At 42.3% G+C, this 21,933-nt stretch overlaps 1 protein-coding gene across 1 annotated transcript in view; it reads left to right on the top strand.

Moving 5' to 3' along the window:
- LOC126474444 (glycine receptor subunit alpha-4-like) overlaps positions 1-21,933 on the top strand; it is a 724,913-nt gene that overhangs the window by 355,471 nt on the left and 347,509 nt on the right. Inside the window, exon 4 of the mRNA XM_050101915.1 lies at positions 1,394-1,461. Within this exon, the coding sequence (XP_049957872.1) occupies positions 1,394-1,461 (68 nt within the window). The remainder of the gene's footprint in view (positions 1-1,393; positions 1,462-21,933) is intronic.

The raw sequence follows: 21,933 nt of genomic DNA on the forward strand, positions 1-21,933 counted from the left end.
AATTTGCATGTTGCACGCTCCCATGGGCTTCACGAAGAACTCAGTCTGAACATTTGGGCTGGTTCGTGGATGATGTGTGATTCTTCCACCACATCTCACAGGTGCCACGTACTTGCTGTTCTTTTATGGTGTACTGTTGTGTAGTGGGCTTCTGGAAGGTGTACCACTGTATGTGAGACACAACATGCGCTTACAACATGATGGTGCAACACCTTAGATTTCAAGTGCGATCTGAGGGCATTTGGACCACTGATTTGGTCAACAGTGGATAGATAGTGGTGGCCCGACTGCATGGCCTCACGTTCTTCCTACTTGAAACCGCTAGTCTATCACCAGTGCGGTCATACGATATCCTTGATTTACGAGACCGCTATAGCATGAGAAGAAAACCTATTGGCTTGGTTGTTTCAGCGGCAGGTGCTATAAGACCAGGGTTTGGAGATCGTGTGTACCGGAACATGGTATGCATTTACCGTATCTGTTCTGCTGTCACATCTGGTCCTACATGCTAGTGGACACAGATAGCAGGGAGGAGGAGTGAGGGCAATGTCTGTAATGGTGTTTTGTGTGTAGTGGGAAAACTGCATGTTTCCTAAGAAGACTACCTATACTAAACTAAACCATTTTGATCTCCACTACAAGCCCTCAAAATCTGTGAACGGAATTTAGTTACACCCTGTACACAGAGAATGAAGGTACAGAGTGTGATGGGTACAAGTGTAGATATATTGATATGTGATACCTCAATATGTACACACATAAGTGTGATGGTTGCTTTTTTCTCTGTGTCAAACATTCTTCCCACAAACACATCACATCATTTACTACCTGATGTTTTGTTCACAGTCATAACTGTACCATTAAATGGACTATGCCTACAGAGTAGACTACCCGTTTCGCTTCCGTATGTCAACAGCTCCATACCGGAAATGCTTGGCTCAAATGGCTCTGAGCACTATGGGACTCAACTGCTGAGGTCATTAGTCCCCTAGAACTTAGAACTAGTTAAACCTAACTAACCTAAGGACATCAGAAACTTCCATGCCCGAGGCAGGATTCGAACCTGCGACCGTAGCGGTCTTGCGGTTCCAGACTGCAGCGCCTTTAACCGCACGGCCACTTCGGCCGGCTATCCGGAAATGCTTCCCAGGGGAAAATAAGCATTAATGGATTGCTCTTACCACATGTACTTGGAGGTATTAACCATCCTCAAAACATACTACTCCTGAGAGCTATAATTATTAGTCAGCAAGTGACCTAAATATTGATGTAATGTCGATCAGTACACTGTCCTCAGTCTACAATAAAAATATCTGCATTTACACCTGTTACACCTTGATAATAGAATGTTACATTCTGATATTGAGTGATATATTTCTCACTTGTGTTGCAGACAACGCGACAACGGTGCACTGTGAGCTATATATTCGCAGCTTTGGATCCATCAGTCCCGTTACTATGGTAAGTACAGCTTGGCACTCGCACCAGGAAAATTGATAATTAAAGTCGAAGCTCACTTTTAGTATAAATTTATAATCTTCCAACAAGACCTTGTACTTAACTGTTTAAAAATTTATGTAATGTGATAAAAGTTCCGGAGAATTCTAGTTTTCAGTGGGGAAAGTCTGTTGGTAATGAAAACTCTGGTGGTTACGCAAACATTACAGGTCACCTCACGTTTTCAAAATGGCTAACGCCCACCTCCTCTGTGGCTTTACGGAAGTCATACATGCCCGTGATTCATGACTAAGGAAAACATCTTTCTTCACTGATAATGAACACAGGTTCGTAGGCATGGAACTAGTGAACACCACCTGTGCTCTGTAACCATAAAGCCTAGACAAGCTTTAGCGACCAACATTTGGTGCTGTGGTGGAATATTGTGTGTCACAGTAGGCAGGGATCTGGGCTTAAGTGACTTGTGCAAGTCTTTCAATTGGGCACTAATTGGGAGAGACGGATGTCAATAACCTACGCCAGTAATCGTACTGGAGTAAGTGCATCTACAGTGTGTCATGGAATCCGAACAATGTGTGGTGCTTGGCGAATTTTCACGTCAATATGTGCTACACGCTGTTGTCGCGAATGTTTATTGAGGCGGCACAGTCGATAGCGTCAAACCTGAAGGGTAGCCGCTACACTCGAGATACATAAAGCATACCCAGGCATGCTGCCTGCCAATCGTCCATTATATTTCGGCAACCAAAACTGTAGTATTCAGTATTTATTCGGATTCCCCACCCAGCACGAGTATCTATGAACAGAGAAGGTCAGAGATATTTCGGCATTCTAGCACGGCCGCTGTTTGCTCCCGCTCACCCATGCGACAGTGTGTAATAGTACATAAGCCACGCAGTTGTCCGGCAGAATACTCTGATGCCTTGGATACGCGCCGTTGATAGGATGGTGAGTGACCTTCGTTTTGCTTACGTTTATCGATTCGGATCGCTCCCTGGACTGTTTGCACGTGCTTGCGACGACTTTCACAGAACTCTTGACTTTGCTTTTGTGTAGCCTTTCACTTTGTGAACTCCACCATCATCGACCACAGGAACAAACTGTTACATTCCACGGGTATTTGTGTCCCGGCCATCGTGAGGGATCATAATCTTTGTTCTGCCAATGCCGATAGAAAAGATGCCAATAATTATTCAGACGTGATAACCATTACCGGACTGAGTGGACCACTAGCTGACACTTTCGACGACACAAAGTGGACAGTTGCCTATGCAAACCCTACCGATCAAAACCCTTTGTCATTAAAGGGCAATTACTAACAGAGTATAGAGAGGAAGGAGTCATTCAACGAGATGGAACTTTTCTGTATTTAGAAAGAACCAGAATATACCACTAACGAGTTCCTCGCTTGGGCTGTGAAAGTCCAATGAATGTCTACCGACCGCCGTGACGTCCTCAGTGTTGCGGAATGATGTGGTTGAGGTTATGGAGAGCCATGTGGTAAGCTGACTCCACTCCTGGCCGTTTTGCAAAAGTAGCTCCTTAATTGCAATTTGTATTACGAGGTTGATTGCACAGCGTACTAGACCTACCACCAAGGAAAAATACTTGGCAGTACCGGGAATCGAACCTAAGTCTTCCGCATTGCAGCCATCTACGCTGACTACTTACCGACGGAGGCGGACAAATATATTAATCCCTAACTAAAGGTGAAGGTACTTAGAAATGCATCACAACAAATTTAATGGTAACAGGTAAAGACGCTGAGTGAGTAGCTGAACACAAAAATTTATGGGACTTCTTTGTTGTGGAATTACGTAATTACCTTAACTCAACGAAAGGTACTGTCATACTGAAGAATTATTAGTACTGATATAACGAAATAGTAGAAGTATTATTCTGATGAAGTCGTAACATGCATTAGGAATATTACGATTCGGATCGGTATCAGTCATGAAAATCCACCTGCCTTGTAACTGTCTTTAAATACCTTTTGCGCCGTTTAAATGTGTGACCATGGGTACTAGACAGCACGAAGTGTTGTAAGTCTCAGTAATATGAGGTAATATGAGCTAACGATGCTTTAACGTGTAGGGTAGATTTGGTATGACGCCCAACAAAGTCATACGCTCACTACAACAATTCTGCATCAATTTAAATGTTAATCTAACAGAGCGGAATAAAAGCTGCACAATTTACAAACTACAAAGCTAATTTTATAGCCTCAGCTAGAAGTTGTACAAATAAATGCAGCTAAAGAAATGATATCTTTCCTATCAGGATTGAAGACACTTGTCGCCAAATTTGGCACGTTCCGTGAAACGCTAACCCGGACAGTGAAAGCAAAAGCTGCTCACGTTGTGTGCTCAAATGGTACCAATCAACTATTGACTTTCTCACCCTGTTTATGTTAGCTGTACACGATGGGGCTTCTATGGTGAAAGAATCTGTTGTTGTTGTGGTCATCAGTCCTTAGACTGGTTTGATGCAGCTCTCCATGCTACTCTATCCTGTGCAAGCTTCTTCATCTCCCAATACCTATTGCAACCTACATCCTTCTGAATCTGCTTAGTGTATTCATCTCTTGGTCTTCTTCTACGATTTTTACCCTCCACGCTGCCCTCCAATACTAAATTGGTTACCCCTTGATGCCTCAGAACAGGTCCTACCAACCCATCCCTTCTTCTAATCAAGTTGTGCCGCAAACTCCTCTTCTCCCCAATTCTATTCAATACCTCCTCATTAGTTATGTGATCTACCCATCTAATCTTCAGCATTATTCTGTAGCACCACATTTCGAAAGCTTCTATTCTCTTCTTGTCCAGACTATTTACCGTCCATGTTTCATTTCCATATGTGGCTACACTCCATACAAATACTTTCAGAAACGACTTCCTGAAACTTAAATCTATACTCGATGTTAACACATTTCTCTTCTGGAGAAACGCTTTCCTTGTCATTGCCTGTCTATATTTTATAACCTCTCTACTTCGACCATCATCAGTTATTTTGCTCCCCAAATAGCAAAACTCCTTTACGACTTTAAGTGTCTCATATCCTAATCTAATTCCCCAGCATCACACGACTTAGTTCGACGACATTCCATTATCCTCGTTTTGCTTTTGTTGATGTTCATTATATATCCTCCTTTCAAGACAATGTCCATTCCGTTCAACTGCTCTTCCAAGTCCTTTGCTGTCTCCGACAGAATTACGGTGTCTTCGGCGAACGTCAAAGTTTTTATTTCTTCTCCATGGATCTTAATACCTACTCCGAATGTTTCTTTTGTTTCCTTTACTTCTTGCTGTTGCAATCACTATCAATGACATAGTATGATACTACTTAGAGGCACATTATTCTCTGATCCCTTCATGTAAGAGATTTCTGTTGTTGAAAACCTGTACTAAAATTGTCCTTTCCATAATAGTATAGTAGTGGTACATACACATATCAAAAGAATTTTAGCATCTCCTCGGTTCTGAGAGTTCGTGAACCTGTACAGAAAATTGGAATAGGGATCAACATAAACATCATTTTCGCCCTTTTTATTGTTCATGATAACAACACATTGCATGTTGTACCACAATACAGCGAGACCTTCAGAGGTGGTGGTCCGGATTGTTGTACACGCACGTACCACTAATACCCAGCAGCACGTTCTATTCCATTGATGCATGCCTGTATTCGTCGTGGCATACTAACAACAATTTCATCAGAGCACTGTTTCCCAGATTGTCCCACTCCTCAAGGGAGATTCGACGTAGGTCCCACAGAGTTGTTGGTGGGTCACATCGTCCATAAACAGCCCTTTTCAATCCATCGCAGGGATGTTCGACAGAGTTCATATAGAGAACATGCTGGCCACTCTAGTCGTTATGGTGGAAGAAGTCATTCACAAGATGTGCACGACGGGGGCGCGAGCTGTCGTCAATGAAGACGAATGCCTCGCCAATATGCTGCCTATATGGTTGCACTATCGATCGGACAATGGCATTCACGTATCGTACAGGCGTTACAGCGACTTCCATGACCACCTGCCGCGAATGTGGGCCCTACCTAATGCCACCCCAAAACAGGAGGGAGCCTCCACCATGCTGCACTCGCTGGACAGTTTACCTAAGGCATTCAGCCTGACCACGTTGCCTCCAAACGCGTCTCCGACGATTGTCTGGTTGAAGGGATATGCAACACTCATCGGTGAAGAGAACGTGATGCCAATTCTGAGCGGTCCATCCGTCATGTTGTTGGGCCCATCTGTAGCTCGCTGCATGGTGTCGTGGTTGCAAAGATGGACCTCGCCATGGACATCGGGAATGAAGTTGCGCATCATGCAGCCTATTGCGCACAGTTTGCGACGTAAGACGACGTCCTGTGGCTGCACGAAAAGCATTACTCAACATGGTGGCGTTGCTGTCAGGGTTCCTCCGAGCCATAATCCGTAGGTAGTTTTCATCCACTGCAGTAGTAGCCCTTGGGCGGCCTGAGCGAGGCCCGTCATCGGCAGTTCCTGTATCTCTGTATATCCTCCATGACCGAACAACATCGGTTTGGTTCACTCCGAGACACCTGGACACTTCCCTTGTTGAGAGCCATTCCTGGCACTAAGTAACAATGCGGACGCGATCGAACCGCGGTATTGACCATCTAGGCATTGTTGAACTACAGACAACACCAGCAGTGTACGTCCTTCCTGGTGGAATGACTGGAAGCGATCGGCTGTCAGACCCCATCCGTGAAATAGGCACTGCTCATACATGGTTGTTTACATCTTTGGGCGGATTTAGTGACATCTATAAACAGTAAAAGGCATTTCATTTGTGATACAAAATGTGCAGTGAACAACTATCTTCAGGAGTTCTGGGACCCGGGGTAATGGAAAACTTTTTTTGATGTTTGTATTTTGTGAAGGTTTATCTGAGAGCTTTGAGCGGGAGTGTAGTGTTCCTTAAGGTGATATGTTATGTGTAACATTTTCTTTCATAACCGTAAATTAATGTGTGTGTGTGTATGTTGTGTATTTAGAGTTTAGGGGCACTCAACACTGAGGTTACCAGCATCCTTAAAAATATGTAAAAGAAACGAATGTTAAACAACTTATATTCGTAATTCTTTTCGGCCATAATGGCTATGATTGTGAACCGTGACTGTGTGAGTTAGTAATTTATTTGTGATTTCTGTTTCCAGACACCTTTCCATGTTTTGTTTTATGTTTAATCTAACATAATACAACGCGTTTCCGACATGTTCTGTTGATCTTCAGGTTTTTATACATGTAAACATACATAAAGAGAAATATTACTTAAATATAAACTGTCTTAAACAAGATTGACATAGAACTTTTTGTCCTTTGTTTGTTACTGTAGTTTCTGGTGTTGCATTTGCAGAGGAGGGGGGCAGTGGATGGCCAGAAATCGTTGACATTATGTTTAGTGCTGGTTTTTTCTTGTGGTTGATTATGTATGATATCACAGCTTGCATAGGATGCAGATAGTTCTGCATCTGTTGTGTGTTGTGAAAATAGCGTGAAAGGCTTTTATATGACAATTGATCACTTACGATTTCATCGCCTTGCAGCTTCACTTGCGTCACTGGTGTAATGGCGGGTCTGTCGAGTAACAATACACGATTGCACTTTCTATTTTCTCACTGTTTTCCAACGTAATTCACTGCACATTTTGTTTCGACATACATGTAAACGTTATGCACTTAACACAAAATTTCGCACGTGTAACATGTCACTAAGTATCGATTATCGAGGTTTTGGAAAATTTTGGAAATTTGTGGTAAGGTCTTATGGGACCAAACTGCTGAGGTCATCGGTCCTTAAGCTTACACACTACTGAATCTAACTTAAACTAACTTACATTAAGGACGACACACAGACCGATGCCCGAGGGAGGATTCGAACCTCCGACGGGGGAAGCCGCTCGGACCGTGACAAGACGCCTCAGACCAATCGGCTACCAAGCGCGGCTATTTAGGTTTTGAATCCATATTGTTGGTACTGGTAGATTTGTAGGCGTTTATTTGTACTGACACATCTTGAATCTATTGAGTAAGAACTGACTTAAGACTGTCGAAGAGTTTTGAGTGTTTGAATTCGCTTATCTCATTAAGAATGTTATCTCCATGTTTTGCATTATGTATGAAAATTTCCATTTCTTCCATGCTATCCATTCGTTTGTCTGTTCGTATTTTGTGTAAAATTTCGAGGTTGTCTTCGATTTTCAAAGGGTGACCTGTGCATTTAATGTGAGTTGCTACTGCTGATTTGTTACATTTATCAAGTTTGTAACAGTCTCAATGTTCTTTGAATCGAGTTCTGAAATTTCTGCCTGTTTGGCCAATATAAAACTTATTATAGTGGCTGCAGGTAATTTTGTAAATGCCAGACGCGTCAAAACTAAAGAGATACCTTCCCTTCAGGGAAGCGACTATCATTTTAACGTTCGTATTAACTTGGTGCATAAGTTCGCAGCGTCTTTGTTTTGCGTGTTGGTATTCCGTTAGCTATAGGTTTATTTCTCGATTGTCATTTTTCATCTGTAGTTCACTGTTCCTATGTAGCTTACATATTGTCATTTGGAGATAGTGAGTGGAGCTGCGGACGCTGAACAGTGGAGTTCCAAGTGAAGAAATCGCGACATTATGTTTGAATTCAGTAGGTTGGTGACAGCAGAGGACACAACCTGAAACATTTGCATTGTGTGTGCCGATAATGCCAGTGGACAGAGCGCTATAAGAAATGAATCACGTCTGTGTACTAGAGTACTGGTAAATGTGATGAACTATGATAATTTCACCGTCGTGCGACATTTGTATGCAACGAGGAAGGTTCAAAACCGGGTGTATGGTTACCACTTTCTCAAAGCCAAAATCCCAAAAATCAGCGGGCAGCCAAGTGTGAGTCTCTGGTTGCTCGTCATCAATTGGCTAGCGACCAGCATCGACTATTCGTATCCTGTATCGTCACTAGTGAGGAGAAATGGAATCTCAATGCTAACATAAGGAAAAGAAAAGAAAGCCCAATTAACACAGCAGCTCCACGTATAACGACCTGCGAACACCTAGTGGAACAGCTTCGGTATGTAGTACTACGAATTGCTTCCCCGAGGTGTAACCATCCCTACTGACATTTATTGTCAATAACTGAGACGTCTTGCAGACGCAGTCTAAGGACCACAACTAGAAAGATTGCGTGAAGTAATGCTACTACACGATAACGCCCGCCGGAATTCTGCTAGGCTGACAAAAACACCATGCAGGAGTTGTGTTCGGAAGTCATACTGCATCTACCTTACACATGATCTTGCCCTCTCTAATTGTCCCCTTTTCGCTTTCGGTACAGCATGCTTAATGGAAATTCCTTTCTGGATAACAATGCTTAATGGAAATTCCTTTCCACAAGTTCATCAACACAAAATCACTTGATTTCTACATTCGCGGAATCGAAAAGATTTCCCAGCATTGGTAGACTGTTATAAACAGTGAAGGAGGATACCTGTGTATTACTCATGACAAAACCTCTATTATATGTATCTCCTGCATTTTTTAAACTTATGGAAAAACGCTACGAACTTTTGCATCAGTCTAATACATTTGACGGCCGCTATGACCGAGCGGTTCTAGAAGCTTCAGTCCGGAACCGCGCTGCTACTACGGTCGCAGTATCGAATCCTGCCTTGGGCATGGAAGTGTGTGATGGCCTTAGGTTGGCACTGAGCACTATGTGATTTAACTTCTGAGGTCATCAGTTCCCTAGAACTTAGAACTATTTAAACCTAACTACATCACACATATACATGCCCGAGGCAGGATTCGAACCTGTGACCGTAGCGGTAGCACTGTTCCAGACTGTAGCGCCACCCCGGCCGGCGATGGCCTTAGGTTAGTGAGGTTTAAGCAGTTCTAAGTCTAGGGGACTGATGACCTCAGACGTTAAGTTCCATAGTGCTTAGATCCATTCGAACTAATTCATTTACACCCATCAAAAATGTTTTGCATCACCTCGGTTCTGTGAGTTCCGGAATCTGGACAGAAAATTGGAATACGGATCAACATAAACATCATTTCCACCCTTTTAGTGCTCAAGAAAACCTCACATTGGATGTTATACAGCCATATAGAGGGACCTTCAGAGGTGGTGGTCCACATGTGATGCCAGACCTGAGCGGACCATTCGGCATCTTGCTGGGGCCTTTTGTACCGCGCTGCGTTGTCTCGTGGTGGCAAAGATGGACCTCGCCATGGACGTCGGGAGTGAAGTTGCGAACCGTGCAGCCTACTGCGCACAGTTTGAGTCTTAACACGACGTCCTGTGGCTGCACGAAAAGCATTATTGAACATGGTTGCTTGCGCTTGCAGCTGTGGTATTTTTGATTGTTATGTCAGTGGTATGAACCATCAATGTACCTATATTGTTTCCCTGTTCTTAGTGCCCTGTCTTCAAGACCTGATGTTCACAAATTCTGCGTAACCGTTTAGCTCTGGCTCTGAGTTAAGTGGACACCGCAGTTAATAGAAACTGCTCGGATTATTAGTTTAGATTTACAGAATTTTCTAATACTCCGTTAGCTTCCTATTTAACTGTTGTGCAAGTCACTAAATTGCAGCCGCGAGGGGTAGCCGCGCGCTCGAGAAGCCTGGCCATGGCCCGCGCGGCTTCCCCCGACGGAAGTTCGAGTCCTGCCTCGGGCGAGGGTGTGTATGTTGTCCTTAGCGTAAGTTAGTTTGAGTTAGATTAAGGAGTGCGTAAGCTTAGGGACTAATGACCTCAGCAGTTTGGTCCAACAATATAAGTTCGAGTTATGACTATTTTTCTGCTGACAAAGGAGATCCCTTGCAAGTCCTAATGCAAAAAAAAAAAAAAAAAGAAGATCAGTTTTCTTTCAGTCTTCCTTAGTCAAATTAAGTGAAAACATTGTTGTTCGCTACGGATATTCTAACAGCTTTCCAAATGAAAGAAGGCTCTTGGAGCCAGTTTGATTTCTGTCGCTGAATGGCAACAGCTCAATCTGCACTTTGTGTTCGCATGAAGAAAACGGAGAACGAATATGTACAGATGACGTGAAGATGTTGAAGCAAGATAAACGTGTGCTAAACCAGATTCAGAATCATGTGATGAGCGAGAAGAAATGGAGCACGAGAATGATACAGAGACTGAAGGTGATGGTAATGAGATAAGCTCTGGAAATAATTTCTGCTTGGGAAAAGACAAATCAGCGAAATAAATGAAGAACGCTCCTCCACGAAATGTAATCAACTATAATTCTTGAAGTTTTCTCGGCGTACTGTATCTTTTATGAGGTTTCGGGATGCAGCCGGATGATGTTGACTTCTAGCCACAGTATTCCGGTTGGCAATCATCCAGCCATCTTCAGATGAGTGTCCGTCACTCAGTGGCAGATACTTACCGATAATGACAGAGCGGTTGACAGCTGAAATATTGTGGCAACAAGTGAACATCATCCGGCTGCAATCCCATAGAAAATGAAGTGAAATGACTTAAAAAGACTATTATTTCTTGCTAGGTGTAAGAGGTGCCACAAGAATTGCGAAATCGACTTTAGAGTTTTTCATATTATTTATGGATGAAGATACGAAGGCGTACCGAAAAGTAATGCCTACGAATTTTTTATTAAATAAAACGAACTTTATAAACACTCGAGACATTTATTTTCCATGCCCGCAAATTTATTTCTCGACATAATTATTCTGGCGACAAATATAGTTCCCTCAACGGGAGACCAGTCGTTGATGCCGTCGCTGTAGAATGTTTGACTTTGATTATGGAGCCACAATCTCACCTCTGCTTCACCATTTCATCACTGTCAAAGTGAAATCCTCGGTGTGTCCTTTAACTTTTGGAAACAGATGAAAACCGGATAGAGCCAAACCGGGTCTGGATCGAGGATGCTCGATAACACCGAACCCAAGGCGTTCGATTGTTGCAAATGCTGCAGCGCTCGTGTGTGGTTAACATTGTAACGCTGAAGGATTGGGAGCTCAATGTTTGGACGAAGTCTTCAGATCCGTGTTCTCAGTTTTCTGCGGTTAGAAACTCGACTACAGCATCATGCTTCTCTAGCACCGACAGAGTTCCGTTATACAAAATGCCGTGTTACACTCTACAATTCGGAGCCCTGTAGCGGTAAAATGTTGCAACAGGTGACATCGATGCGAGAATGTGGACCGAGTAATATGCATGACATGTAATATTTCAACTGATGTTGAGAACAGAATTTAAAAAAAAATTGTAGGTATTACTTAACAGCGCGTTCTCGCATGGTCAGTGAAATATGTGGACACAAGAAGATTCCGGGAACTTTTTACCAGGAATAAAACGACAAAGAGAAATATGTGGCTGAAATTAAGGCTTTTGTGGGGCCACTTATTTTGGACAGCTCTCAGTATATGAACCTCAAGGACTGTCGAACATAAAGGATTTAGAAATTGAGATACTTCACAATACTATGATTTTGTGTCGGTTTCTGTTCAGATGCACACGGTTTGATGATATTCAAAACGGGCAAAAGGGAAAGCAATTAGATAAAACTGCACGGACTAGGGATTTATTTGAACTGTTCCAGGTGATCATAAACGACAACACAGTGGATAAAAGATGCGATTGTAATGCCAGGACATAATACGCCCTTGCTGTGGAGGTATGCGTTGAGAAACAGTTAAATGGGCCGTAAGATGTGGTGATTCGTTTAAGTCAGACAGTTCAGTGGACAGGCCATAATATAACAGCAAATAACTGGTTTTCTAGTTGCATCTTGTCTAAGGATCTGTTGAAGAAGGTACCTACTTTGCTTGGAACTGTTGATTAGAATAAAACTACTCCCTCCTGAATTTGTGAATGTGAAAAAACGTGAAGAAACAGTAGCTTATTTGGATTTCAAAAATATTTCCCAGTAACGAACTGGACTAGTGAATGTAGGCCAATCCTGAAGATCTGTTGTTTCATCAAACGAGTTTTGTGGCTCTTAGGTAACAAATACTTTGAATTCACGTTGAGGTCCTATCTCACTATCATTAAGCATTTGGTGTAGCGAAATGGGTGTTCTTTCTGTTGATACATATTTCGATAATTCTCCAGTGAGGCACGCAACTTCAGGACTGAATCAACTGTTAATATTCGACCGCTCGTCGTTTATTTAGTGCCTGGAACCTTAGCTGACTTTAGCAAACGTTACCACTGTCCCACTACCTAGGATATTATTTCCTTTGCTGCAGTATCACAGGATTTTAAATACCTGTATATATAGGTGCTTTGAAGATATTTTCATGCACATAAAACGCAATCTAGAGAAATCTTAGAAAGAGGCCTCATTAGCACCTTATAGTCGTTCGGAGGTGAACATCTGTCATGTACAATAAACAGATCTAACATTGAGTCTAGGAAAGAAAGATCCAAGAAAACCTGCGATTTAGGCGTTCAAAACCGGCAGGATCGTAATGAAGTGTTTTATAGGCTATTCTTTTCGGTGGGTCCCACAGCATCAGTAAATCTGTAGTCGGACGTTATTCTACCAAGGTGTACTTAAGACCTTTTGTTTGCACTACTAGTTTCGGGCGGTGCCCATCCTTAAGTGCATCTACAGTAACAGATGTGGATACAACATTTTTCCATTTCCTTTGCATGACACATGATTTTTTTCGCCAAACGACAAAGATATATTGACACTTGTTACCATAGACGACCTTCAGAATGGGCAGCACCCGAAACCAGTAGTGGAAATAAAATATTTTAAACACAGCCTGGTGGAATAATGACATGATTTTTTAACCAAACGACAAAGATGTATTGACTCCTGTTACTATAGATGACCTTCAGAATGGGCAGCATCCGAAACCAATAGTGGAAATACAAAATTTGAAACACAGCCTGGTGGAAAATGTGTTTCTTCAAATTCTGTTATCCATGGTTGCAGGGACAAGTTTCTTTAGTACCTCCAGATTAAAATAGGTGCCAATGACTCTTTCACCCAGTCGTAGAAATGAGCTGGAAAAACAGACGTCATGAATTTAAGTAAACATGGGCTATTATTCCTGTGTCTACAAAGCTATCATATGTTTTCGACTGTTCATCACCGGTATGTGTGCAAGTTTCACAAATAATGAACAGCTCTTTGAATAGGATCTGAATGGAACGTTTAATTCCTTATTAACAGAATACTGAAAATAATTTAACAGCCATTGTTCTCCTACATAGAGGAGTCTCCAGGGAAAGTTTACAGTTCGTAGATTGCGTACACCGATGACCTATGTACGCCAGTATTTTCTCTGGTAGCACGCTTTAGCTGGGCGCTTGTAATAATCCACATCAGATGGTATGAAGGTCGGTGCCGCACCAGGTTGTCGGTTGATTGTAGTGCCGGCATCGTGTGGCGCCGCTTGCAGTATTTGCTCGTTGCCATCGACCGGGAACGATATCCGTCGCACCTCGCGTGTGACACGATAGCCGGCCCGTCAGTCACCGTCAGTTGCGTGCAGACCCATGTAAAACGCAGTCCCGCTATTGCCACCTGCGCGCAAAAACGTCTACAAAATAGCATTTGGCTGAGTGGTGAACAATCAACAGTGCTGTGAAAAACAACTTCGCTTTTAATATCCGCACCGCCGGCCGTGCTTCGGGTCGTCCCGGAGGATTAATGACGGGGATCGGTGTGCCGGCCAAAATACTGGGTAAATAGCAGCACGTACTCACGTACCGTCTCAGATACACCTCCGAAAACATTTAGAAAATTCTTCCGACCTTACACATAGAATTAAGCACAGAGGGGTGGGGTGCTCTTATTCCACCCTGAGAAGTGAAAAGGACACTTACGACCTTAGATGTTTCGTCTTCTTAAACACATTGTCAGCAGCAGCAACCACAGTTGTTCAAGCAGATTTTGTAAATTACATTTCTTAGATCAAATATGAATAGTTAATACTATATAAGTAGAACTCAACGCACTCCATGACCTAAATTATAAATAAACTCTTAAGTTTTACCGCTACATATTGCAAGAAAAGAATGGACGGAAGGCTATTGTTTCAATCTCCGTTGAAGTCAAGATCATAAAAACAGAATAAAGATCAAAACTGCCGTCTAATGTGGAAGCGAATTGGCATTGTCCTTTAATAAGTAACCTTCACAGAAATCATCTGCATAAATTTGGCAAACCAATGAACACCTAAATTCAGCTGGCCCGTTGTGAGTTTAAACACCGTTAAAGTTGAATGCGACGACATTCTCTTCAAATTTCAGCCTCATCGTTGGGTGCCTCAGTTTCCATCGTAATAAAACTTATGATTATTTTACTATGTCCTATACACAGTTAGTTCCGACATTTCAAGAAGGGCTGAAATAATTTTGAATTGATAAATCGGGCATTTACGTTCCTTGATGGGTATGCGACGTCTGTAGGAGACCCATCACCCATGTAGATGGATTCTAAGGTTATTAATGGATCCAAGCTATTGATCAACTAATTGGTTAGATTAAATACCTAAATCATAACTTCAAGTTTCCAATTCGTTTATGGCATTCACTGACCTCTTTCTCGAGTTATGTATCCTCTCCCATAACAAAATCCCAACTAACCGTACTGCCCTATGTAGTCCTTATCACAAAATAATTCTTCTTTCGAGACCTGTGTCATTTACAGTCATGACAACCAATCAAAATAACTCAGTGGTTGGAACACTAGACTGGCCTTTCGGAGATGCGGCTTCAATCATCTGTTAACGTAAACTAATTTAGGTTTTACGTCGTATCCCTAACCGCTGTAGCCAGATGCTTCTTATGATTTGTCTGAGAAGATCGTGGCTGATATTCTTGGCCATTCTTCCATTCCGGATCTTATCATGTACACATAATCGGCACGTCGTGTCTGCACGCGCAAACACGCACATTAGTACACGAAGGCGCATAATGGTTGGTTGGTTCATTGATTCGGTGGAGGGGACAAAGACAGTGTGGTCATCGGTCCCGTCGGCTTAGGGAAGGATAGGGAAGGAAGTCGGCCTCGTCCTTTCAAAGGAAACATACCGCCATTTGCCTCAGGTGGTTTAGAGATCAAGAAAAACGTAAATCAGGAACGCCGGAATCGTGTGTGAACCGTTGTCCTCCGGAATGCGAGTCCACTGTGCTAACCACTGCGTCACCTCGCTCGGTAGCGTATAATGAAAGAAACTTGAAAACTTCTAAATCACTGGCTCCACATATCGCAGAAAGTAAAACCGAACTGAGACCTGCTGCAAAGCAGAAGTTCAGTATGAGCATTTGAGGGATACTTAGGGATGTGGAGGGATATTTCTACGTCGTTCGCTACCGAATATGAAGAACTATCTGGCCACGATAACCTGACGATTCAAGCGCCGGCTGCTGGCAACACCGTTGCCCTCACATTAAAGCTGCAGGTGGGTGTGCAATGGTAAGGGGAAGGCAGTGCCTGCTGCTTGCATTACCCGTAGCACTGTGTACACTACCACTTCGCGTCTACGGGAGGCTTAACGTTGGCACCGTTCGGAGACAAATGAATATCTTTCAACTATACCGATTTTCGCAATCTTCAACTTATCGTCACCAGTTGACGTCAGTCAGTTGTCGAATTATGGTACACTTTTTATATTCAAGAATTATGACGTTCTTGGACAACGAAAATCTTCTCTATAAAAACCAACACGAATTCCGCAAACGGAGATCTAGCGAAACTCAGCTCGCTCTGTTTCTCCATGAGTTGCAACAACGGCGATCAGGTTGGTGTCATATTCCTTGATTTCAGTAAGACATTTGACACCGTCCGGCACTGCCTTTCAGTGAAAAAAAAAAGATATTACCAAGCACTTGATCGGATTTGCGTCTTTATTGAAGACCTCCTTGCAGATAGACGGCAAAACGTCAGTGTCAACGGAACAAATTCGACAGATGTAGAGATGATATCCGAAGCACCCCAAGGAAGTATGATAGTATCATTACTGTTAAAAATGTATATAAATAATCCAGTGCAAGGGGGCAGAAGCTCTTGAAGACTGTCCAAATATGATGCGGTTGTCTGTAAGAAAGCAGCAACGCTCGTAGACAGTACCGACTTGCTCAGTGACTTATAGGGGATTGATCAATGGTGCAGGCTTTGCCAGTTAACCCTGAACGTAAGTAAATGCAACATATTGTGCGTACACAGGAAAAGAAACCACTACCGTACAACTACACTATTGATGAGAAATTTCTGGAAATAATATGTATAGTAAAATATATGGGAGTAACTATCCCTAGCCAGCTGAAGTGCGGTGACCACATGAAACAACTGTAGGAAAGCAGGTTCCAGACTGAGCTTATAAGGCGCTTCTTCGATCGATTCTTGAATACTCTTCATCCATTTGGGACTCTTACCAGGTAGGACAGATAGAACACAGAGGGAAGATCGAAAGAAGAGCAGTGCGCTTCGTTATCGGGATCGTTTATTCGGCCCGAGAGCGTTACAAGGATGCTCAACAAACTCCAGTTGCAGACGTTACAAGAGAGGCGTTATACAACACGGACAGGTTTGCTATTGATGTTTAGAGAGAGAGTACTTTTCGGGAAGAGCCTGACAACATAATACTACCTCCCATATACATCTCACCAAGTGATGACGAAGAGAAAAATTTTGAGTAATTAGCACCTACTAATACAGAGGAAGCCGACAATCATGCATCGCATGCACCGTTCGCGAGTATAACAGGTTAAGGAGGATCAGTTAATGGTACCGGAAGTACCCTCCGCCACACACCGTCATGAGGCTTTGTGGAGCATTGATGCAGAAGTAGAATTTCACGAAGAACTGGGAGGTGTAAATTTCTTCGCATTAAAGATTATTTAGCATATCAATTATAAACCTCAAGTATTCTTGTCGTAAATCCTAATCATAAGTTATTTGGCTATGCTTTACAGTAAAGAAAAGAGCAGTAAGGACTACTTAAAAATATTTTCATAAATTATCATAGCTAACTCATGAGCTAAATTACAATATTACCAAAATACATCGACTGTTTCATTATTTAGTATAAACGGTTCTCCTCCTAAGATATTAGCCTTAATGGTAACTCGCGTTGAATATTGAACGGCCTAGGACACATTCTGAATTCTAGCCTACTCTAAACTACTACCAGTATCTTTTTCGATACTACATTTGCACCATAAATTGGTTATAAATATAGGGTTCATATAATCTTCATCAGTGTTGCTACTTAATTTATATTATATATGGATTGTGGTATCATGCATCCCAATCGAAGGTTACTATAGCACATGATGAAATAGCTGAACTACACTGCAACAGCAACAAACTTGTTTTAGCCAGTACACGACAGATCAGACAATTCGTCATTCAGAAACACAAAGGAAAGCTACTTTATGGACATCAGTTAGGTGAATGGCATTTTATGGGCATTTTGGAACGGTTATACAACCCCGAATTCGGCTAAGAAGACTTTTATGTCTTTGTAAGGAATCTTATCCCAAATGTATTCTATCCGACCCCACATTTTAGCTTTTATGGTTAAAAGAGCATCAAGAGCAAGTTATCGACAGCTAGAATCCTCGATATTTCTGACGGTGACATCAAGAGCGAGAAAGTAATGCAGGCGAGTGATACCTCTCGTGCCGACGACGACATGAAAACCCCATGCAGCATTTGAAAGACCACTGGTGTCTGGAACATCATCCAGCAAAAATTAACAAGGAACATACTAACTCGACTGACATTGTAACTATCCATAATATACAATACTTGAAGTACCTATTCTTCTGAAGTCGCCTTCGTCAGCTCAGTCAGACGTTGATTTTCCCAGCAGCGTTAACCCACCACTTGATCGGAGCGCAAGCCTCTGAGCGCCAACCAAAGATCTTGTTAACGCCCCTGGATTACCTCTGTTATTAGATGTTGTGTTAAGTAGTTTTCTGCTCACGAAAGCAACAATCACGCCAAATATCCTGAATGATGCCAGCGACGTCAAAGATCGCGTCTATCGTTCTTTCTGTGGATTTAGAATACCGTGGATGTAGGACATCTGCACATTACCTAGCAATTATTAGTGCAGATGTCCTGTTGCCATGCCATCTTCTTTGGTATTGCTGTGATAAGCAATGGGAAGAAGAGGGACGGAAACTGTGTGAGACGACAGGCTATCATGTAGTAATATTCCCTTCTAGGTGACGGATTAGCAAGAACGGTATCTCTGTTCGTCTCTCATCGTTAGCCATTGTGAAAAAAAAAACAGTTGAAAGATGCAGAGCTGGGGAATAGGCTTCCAGTCTGGCAATGAGCATCCATGTACCATTATTACCTTTCTACTGCCTAACGATTAAATTGACACCAGGCAATACTATACCACCACAAACTGAACAACTAGCCTGCAAAGACACACCGCTGATTGCATTATGACCTTTAAAGCTACATCATGTTCAAGAACGATAAAGTGGTTTAGGAAAGATTTCGGAATAGCTTTATTCCAACGTAAGTTATGCCTGGTCATAAGCCTTTCATTTGTTTGCAACTAAATACCACTGCTTATTATATTACGATGTCTGTCCTGTGCTTCTACTGTCACCTAATGTTGAGGGGAAAGATGAGAGAAATTGTCAGTAGCTGAAGAACACATGATTAAGATCTAACATGATGCACATCTGAAGCCGTATTTCCTTTTGTTCATAGTTTGAAACTCGCTTATTACCTACATTTGTCCAAATTTGTATCCATATACGGATATCTGTTTACGTAAGGTTCTTCAGAAACTAACACTTTTAGCAAGAATGAAACGTCCTTCACCAAACCAACTGGCCTGAAATTCAGTTCGACTGTGGGAAACCAGCATCCTTACTGAGCTTGTCAGATGTAAAGGCTTTTTCAGTGTATCTAAGACAACCGCAAGTTTTTATTTCATTTAAAGAAAAAGCAGACGATTAGCGTTGTTCGGACATCATTAATTTTGAAGAGGTTCGTACTTCGTGAGTAGTACATGTATTTCTTTTTCCGGAGCGAGGATAAACATTCATCTACCTTTGTAAGTCACGGTACTGAAATGAAAAGCAGAACATTAGAAACCAACCAGTCGTGTGATGCAGTTCTAATCTATCTTCTGAAAGTTTTTCTTTTTCTGCTTGACTATTGCAGCCAGCCTGTACTTCAATTCGCATACTGTATTCAGATCTTTGTCAACCCCTCCCCCTCCTCAATGTTCTTCTCACCATTATCAATCTAACGGTTAACCGATGCCTCAAGGAGTGATCTACCGACCTGCCCTTTGTATTTGTTATTTTGTCCCGCAAAGGTCATTCTAGTTAAAAATGAGTATCGATAAGCGACTGATTTACGGTCTTAGCTACATTTTATAGTTATGAACAATAGTATATTCCTCATTATAAGAAATTTACCATATATTATTTCTTGCAAAATATAATAGTATTTTTATCTGTAACTGTATATTGTGAAAGGTAACTGGAAGTTATGCACTTCCGGCAACTAAGCAATTCATTTGTCATATTGTTGTACAAACCAGGTAATTACTGTGCGAAAGAATGGGATAGACCACAATAGTTTTTATTCGTGAAAGTAGCCTCTAATATTGTACATGTGTAACAATATTTCAGAAACATAGCTAAACCAAAGAATAAAAGGAAGTAACTAGTAAAAAAAATACATATTTTGGGAATAAAAGTCAAATCAGTTACAGTCTCATAGTGTAGCGTAATGTGTATGGCGTTAATCTGCGAGACAAAGAGGTGAACCAGATGCGAATCGAATGCACGCTGCGGATTAACGGCCTTGGGTAGGTGTACTGGCCAGCCTGAGCGCTGGCTTCAGGCGGTTTCTCACGCTCGTTTAGGCAAATGCTGTGGTGGTCCCCTCTGGGAATACACACAAGGTCAAAATACGTTAACGCATGGACCAAAGTTCGCAAGATAAAAAAATGTCGAATCAAAACAATATCAGCAGTCTAGATTTCCAATTGTTATATTATTTGAGCAACCAGTTTGAGCTCTACGTTAAGCCTTCTTCTTTCCCACTGACCGACCCATAGGAAGAATTGTATCTCTGGTCCAGTCAAAATAGGGGCCAGCATTCAGTGACTGGTATCCTTAGATTTCTGCTTTACGTAGCGATCCCTGCAATCATCAGTTGCCAACCAAAGTTTACGAGATTCACAGGCAGACAGATGGCGCACGCAGCTTAACTTCCTTGTTTTACCCGACGATTTAGACGTCAGGAATAGCATCCTGCTATCAGGTTCATTTATGAATAACATTTTGCAAATCCCCAGAAAGCGGTCCCTGAACTAGACGGGATCCGCATTACACTCACACATACAGAGAGAGAGAGAGAGAGAGAGAGAGAGAAAGAGAGAGAGAGAGAGAGAGAGAGAGAGAGAGAGAGAGAAAGGATCACGCTACTACCAAACTAACCTATCTTAATAACTGATTGAGCTAAAATTTTATGAATCTTCGTAATATCGGCTAAAAACCCACGTAGAAGGTTATGGCTACGTTGTTTTTGGAATCGTTAAATATTATGCCTTTACAACATTATTCTGAGACGCCATCCGATTGAAGATAAAGAATGTGCATGTGAGGACAAATTCAAAGAATTTGGTCAGTCTGAAGCTGAATTGGTCCCTGATCAGTCCGAGGAAATCAGAAAGCGACACTCCGATGTCAGATCAACGGATGGCGTCGCCCGTAGCGTGCCCTCTGCCATCGGTAGTGGCAAATTTGTTCGTGGAGGATTTCCAGAGAAAGCACTGAAATAAGTTGTACATACTTTTCCAAACATGTTTATGACACATTCGTGGTATGGCCACACGAGAAAGAAAGGTTTGAGTAGCGTTTTCAACATTGTAGCTTCCTCCAGTCGAGGATAAATTTCACTGTGGGGTTGAAAGTGGAAGATGCCGGCAAAGTATCGAACAAAATCGGCGATGTTTTTGCTCGACGTAACATGAAATGCGTTTTTCCTTCACCTCCGAAACCGGGTGCGGTATTAGGTATGATGGAAGATGATTTGGGACTCCGTAAACCAGATGTCTACAGTATACCACTTATATGCCGTAGAGGAGACTGCGTTGACAGTCTAACAAAGATCCCAGAAGAATAGGAGACACACCGAACTAGGTCAGCCAACATAATCTGCGTTTGCGGAACACTGCATATCCACACGAGGCTCAGTGAGGTATGAACAGACGGAACTCGTAAGAAAACACCTCACTCATTAATTTAAATTATTAACAATTCCTTAGTTGATTTATCTGCACCAACAAGTATTTCACTTTGATGAAATTTTAGGTCCCTATTCATCTCTCACGGCCGAGAGCGTCTTCAGTGCCCGACATGGACGGCATCAGAAACACTACTGGCGCCCAGCATTTGGTTATAACCTCGCCCCTGCCCCCCCCCCCCCCCCTCAGCACTCCCCCACGAAACCCATCCCTCCAACCACTCCGCGCAAC

Source organism: Schistocerca serialis, chromosome 4 (assembly GCF_023864345.2).
Source record: "Schistocerca serialis cubense isolate TAMUIC-IGC-003099 chromosome 4, iqSchSeri2.2, whole genome shotgun sequence".
In the NCBI taxonomy this organism is placed as follows: Eukaryota; Metazoa; Arthropoda; class Insecta; order Orthoptera; family Acrididae; genus Schistocerca; species Schistocerca serialis.